Source organism: Aphanomyces astaci (genome assembly GCF_000520075.1).
Source record: "Aphanomyces astaci strain APO3 unplaced genomic scaffold supercont1.21, whole genome shotgun sequence".
NCBI classification, from domain to species: domain Eukaryota; phylum Oomycota; class Saprolegniomycetes; order Saprolegniales; family Verrucalvaceae; genus Aphanomyces; species Aphanomyces astaci.
Genome location: NW_009798284.1, coordinates 797,852 through 803,281, shown reverse-complemented (window position 1 = coordinate 803,281; position 5,430 = coordinate 797,852). Strand labels below are relative to the sequence as shown.

The window sequence follows — 5,430 nt, the reverse complement described above, 5'->3', positions numbered from 1 at the left end:
ATGTCCGCAGCCAGTTGACGTAACGAAAGACGTCGCTCTTCAACGCCTTGTTCCGCTGCAACTGCAGCTGCTTTTGAACCGCTGTCTTCAGCGATTCCGGCTTGATCGATTTCGTCATGACTTCGACGACCATCTTGCCTTCTTGAAGGAGTACCCACTCCTGATGGTCTTGTTCCAACGAGCGCATCAGCTCGTCCAACATACGACCGACGCGGGACTCCGCGTCCAAGATCTTCGTATCGAAGCGAATCGCTCGCTGCAGACGTTGTTTCAAAACGTCCAGGTCTTGAGGGTCTTCCTCAAACGCTGACTTGAACCACGCGACCCACTCATCGTTCGTGATGGAATGGTGGTCGCGGTTGAAGTCGAAGAGCGCGATCCGGCGCTTCGAGAACGGGTCCATGCAGGCACTCACGGGTATCGCGAACGGACGCGATCCATTGCACTGCAGAGCGTTGATCTGACCCAGATACTTCTGGTACTCGCGCATAAAATCGCGTCTTTCGGCCTTGGTCGAGCCCGAAAATGTCGGCGGCTGCGGAGCGCCGGCGCGTTCCAAACTTGCGGCGCCGTACGGCCGTAACCGCCATCGCTCCCCGTGTCGGTATCGTCACGGACGTCCGACGGGTCGTTGTCGGCTGGCAACGGCACTGAAGCGCCATCTGCTTCAGTCGTTGGTGGAGCAGCAGCTGAGACAAACGCTGCGACAGCTGGTGTTCCTCGGGTTGTGGCAGGGGTGTAAAACCCACCACGTGGCGGTGCCACTCGTCGACAGCAGGTGGCTGTCGTCGTCGGGAAGATCTGAACGGGTTCTCATCGGAGTGCCGAGCGGCGCGTCCTCGCGGCTCCTCCATCCGGTCACGCGACCGCGATCGTTCGTCGGCGTTCGTTGGCGTTTCCTCGTCGTAGGAATGTTCTCGTACCATCTCCAGTGAATAGCTCAACAACGAACTAAAGATATCTTTGTTTTGTCTCCCGCTTCTTTTGGCTTTCCGCCACGGGACCTTCGTCAAGACAGCAAATATACACACTGATATTAGTGAGGTTAAACACGCCATGAGGCGCCTACTGACTACCATTCACTAAAGTACTCAGTACCTCCAGTAAGGTATCGGAACCGTTGACACGCTACACACACAGAGTGTGTGTATTTGCAATGGGTCAAACTAACGCGCGACCCAATTGCTCTGCACGCTGCAGAACGCTAACGTACCGGAAACGGCATATTTTTACCGCGACACAGCAAATCGGCCATTTTTATCGTTTTGTGACCACCCGACGGCAAAATACAGGAGCCAATCATAAACCACAAAGCATCATATATTCACCAATAAAACGCATGTATTTGACCACAGACATTTCCATACTGTACACTTTGCGGAATGGCTCTGAACAGGGGTTCGAACTTCACCACTGACGAGGACTACCAGCTTGGTCGTTCGTGGTTGAACATATCCCAAGATGAGTCTAAGCGGAGCGGGCAAAAGGCCGAACAGTTTTGGGCCCGCGTGGGGACGAACTATTGCACCTATTCGAGCCGGACTGCCATCGCACGATCCTTAGCTACCCGGTAGAGCAACATACTGGAACAATGCAACAAGTTGGTTGGGTGTTCATCATGGTTTTGTTTACCGTACGGTCTTGACCCTGGTGTTTAGCGCCGTGACTCGAGCTTATAATCTCTATGTCCTCGTCCATGAAAACCTCCATATCCGGAAGTGACAGTTATGCGGATTTATACCGTTTTACCTTTGTCGCCCACAGTTGACATTGTGTACATCTACGGTATTGTATGATAGTGCCAGACAGTTGCACAAAAATATTTTGTTTTTAAGGTGGAGAGGTACTGGAGTTAGAAAGCTCACGCATGAGTGTAACGTGATACACAGTTGTCCCACCAAAACTGAAAAACCAAAATCTGCGAATTTTGCCAATAGGACAATTCCATTGGATTCATGAAGGGACTTATACCCGGGAAACCTCCAACAACAAAAACACAACCACATCAGTTTATTACGGCTCTTCGCGTGGAATAGCCTTGTCGAACGAACGTGTGATCATCACCGATGGAATAGCTTCCCATTCTTTTAGGATTCTTTGCATCATGGCCAACCTTTTTCAGCAGATGTTGCCACCTTGGTCTCGTGCAAGCCACTCAGTACGGCACTTCGCCTTGAAAGGGCCCATGACACCCACATCTAGTGGTTGGCATGTACACGTCGAATTGGGGAACAGCTCATCCACCACACTAAACAGCTCCTCCTGGACAAACTGGCAGGTCCTAGGCGTCACGTGTGCTGACAACCAAAGGTGATCTCATATCGGAGCAACTCATGGAGTAGATGTCCCGCTCATCCATCCAGGATGGGTGGGACATCTAGTTTTCTTGCACCGCATACATGGTTCCTCGCGGATACGTTGGCAGTTCGGTCTGTTCGACCAGACCGCCCAGTTGGCCATGGACAATGTCGTATAGCGGCAATTTCCGGCCTACATCTCCCGTAAGAGCAAACCCATGACATTATGCTACCGTCAGCTCGAACACCTAGCACTGCTGTCACTCTGTTCGAGTGCTTCTGCTGTACTTCTGCGGTTTGTCCACCTTGTATGAAGCGCCGATCCGAGCCCATATGCACCGTGGAGGCATGTCATAATGTTAACCTGTTTCGTCTATGTTGATGATGTTGGCGGGGTCATAATCGGCGTATTGTGGCCAAAACGACTTGGCGTACTCGATATGCTTTGCCTGCGTCTTCTTTGGCTCGTATGGTACCCGCTGGGAGAAGTTGTCTCGGTGGGCAAAAGCTTGGCACCACCCAAGAAGACCTTTGTACGCTTGATCCTGGTCTGGCTTGCCATCGAGGTAGGCATCCAGCCATGGCTGCTGGTGTGTCGTGAGCCATGTGACTACGCTTGTAGTCGTTAATAACTTTTCAATGTCACCGACGCTATCCTTAGGTCGGCGCCAAAGCTGACGGACTCGAGTTGGCCATGTCCGTCCAGAGTCGTGTTCTGCCCCGTTTCACTGACTCCAGGTACTCGTGCTTTCGTTTGAGCCACCCTCGTATTGTTTCAATCGGAATATGCACCTTCCTATGCACCTGCCGCGCGAATTGACTGTGTTGTGCAAATACAATACTGTTTTTTTTCTTTCGGGAAGTACTGTTGTACGTTGTACAGCTTCAACAGCGGCTTGCGCCTTGGGGCCATCGGTCGTCGCGGTTGCGTCCCCTCTGGCACGGAAACACGCTTGAATTTCATGCATGTATGTCAACTGTACTACTGTGGGCGAGTTCACCCCCGAATCTCCGAAACCCCGAAACCTGTACAGTGACGGTAAACGTCAAAATGCAGTCTGATTATACCGTCGCACCATTGGGGATGCCCTTAGTGAAACAGTCCAAAAATAAAATAAATTCCACATATGCCTAGGTAGAGCTGTGAGGATTGGTGGACAAATATATGTCTGACGTCATGGGGTGCAACAAATAGAAAGTCAGGTTGGCTGCGATTGGCTGGATTCACAGTTCGCGACGCCATTGAACTCTTATTTTTCTATATCACTGGCAAATGAAACTTAAATTAGGATTTAGATTATACACAGTACATGAAATTTCGGTTGGCTCAATACTGTAACAATTATATCCAATTAGAACGAATAGCTTTCGAAATAAGTGTAGATACTTCGTGAGTTAGTGTCATTTTTCACCCATCAACACAATAACCTGCAACACCTGATACCAAATTTTGGTTACTGGATTATAGAGGAATCAAAGTTTGGACAAGATGAGGTCCTCTGCAAGTTCATTCCCTGCCAAGGAAAAATATAGATACATGACCCTTGACCATCCTTCATAATCTAACACCATGGATCTATCGCTTGAGAATTGTTTTGCCTTCGTCAAGGACGCAAGACATCGTATGGTGACACGGAAGGAACGACTTGACATGCTTCACTTAAACGCGTGGTTTCGGAGCCAGCACGTAAATGCAGCATCCAACAAGGTCGCGGAAGCTCTTGCAACCTCAACATTGTCTAGGAAGTCTGGCAAGAGTACTACGACTACAACACCGTGACAGTTGCACAGACCTCAGAGAACCCATCAACACACATCAGAAAGGTACCACGTACGAAGCATGTCGCACAACTTGTGCAAGCATTTGTGCGCGACCGATGAGCAACAAGAACCCGCACGACGGCAGTTGATGTTATGGTCTACTTAAACGAGCTGCTGGTACTCGACATCAACGTGCACGACAAACAACAGTTCGCTTCGACACTTCGAGCGGTGCAGCGCTACCTCAAAGCCCAGGGTTATAAACGCGGCCGGCGCAAGGGGTCGTCGACGTACCACCTGTCCACTGCAAACGCTGTTGCACGTGAAATCTACGTAGGGGATGCTGTCTCACATCCTCTCAAGTACCAAGCCAAACATTGTGTACACCGACGAGTCGTACATTCACCACCATTCCAAGTTCCACCACCAGAGCTTGTTTGTCGACGCAAAGGTGTGTTACTTGACGCGAGTGCATTGTATGGGATTGCAACCAACGGTGACGAGTAAAAAATGTGTTGTGGGACATGCTCTCGGCTCACATCAAAGCGAACATTCACCCGGTGATTGTTGACATGGCAGCGAGTCGTGGACATTGTGTTGTTTACACCCCCCCACCACTGGGATCTCCAGCCGATCGAGATGGTATGGACCATTGCCAAGGGTGAGGTTGGTCGATTATACACTGATATGACGTCGTTTGCTCAGGTGAAGTAACTAGTATATAATTACTCTTATGCTGATTTACTCTAATATGGTTATTAGGTGAATGAGCGTCTTGAGGGTGTATTTGTGAACTTGAAGCCACAATCTATTAAAGGATGTGTCCGCGTGGCTGAAGAGAAGCTACAAAAGCTGCATGAGCACCTGGTGCAAATTGATGCGCTCGAGTCAGATGACGAATCGTCAGCAGAAAGAGGAAATTCAAGTGACGAAGCGAGTGACTCGGAGTAGAACATTCATACCTTTGTTGGCTGAATCGACCTTGATAATACATTTATTCATTTTGGAAGTTGATTTTTCTAGTCCGAAACTTTATGTATACATACCTCATACCTAAGTTTATGAAGAAGACAAATAGTTACTCAATGGTGTCGCAAACTGTCAAACATTTGAACACATTTCAATTGCCACCCCACACACTTGCATTTCACTTTCATTTCGACAATGGAGCAACCCAAGCGACAACAGCGTTATACGAATGCAAAACGCAAGACAGCACTTGCAGAGTTCATCATGTCCAAATCTCCAACGAGTGCCAGTTCTGTCGTATGAAGAACATAGCGTACTCATGGCAGGCGCTTGAGGGAAGGAAACTAAGATCTTGATAGTGACAAGTAGTATGCTTTAAATAGACTTGACATCGATTTGGAGT

General features: G+C 49.1%; 2 protein-coding genes across 2 annotated transcripts; one reads left to right on the top strand and one right to left on the bottom strand.

Annotated features, from left to right (window-relative positions):
* Nucleotides 1-2,377: 2,377 nt before the first annotated feature.
* Nucleotides 2,378-2,993, bottom strand: H257_09092 (hypothetical protein; the record flags this gene model as incomplete). Its single annotated transcript, XM_009835209.1, has 3 exons — nucleotides 2,378-2,490; nucleotides 2,662-2,907; nucleotides 2,981-2,993. 3 exons carry the CDS (start codon nucleotides 2,991-2,993, stop codon nucleotides 2,378-2,380), a joined length of 372 nt encoding a protein of 123 aa, XP_009833511.1.
* A 1,218-nt stretch (nucleotides 2,994-4,211) lies between these two features.
* Nucleotides 4,212-5,009, top strand: H257_09091 (hypothetical protein; the record flags this gene model as incomplete). The annotated part of the gene is made up of 4 exons (XM_009835208.1): nucleotides 4,212-4,348; nucleotides 4,422-4,509; nucleotides 4,638-4,724; nucleotides 4,821-5,009. 4 exons carry the CDS (start codon nucleotides 4,212-4,214, stop codon nucleotides 5,007-5,009), a joined length of 501 nt encoding a protein of 166 aa, XP_009833510.1.
* Nucleotides 5,010-5,430: the final 421 nt, after the last annotated feature.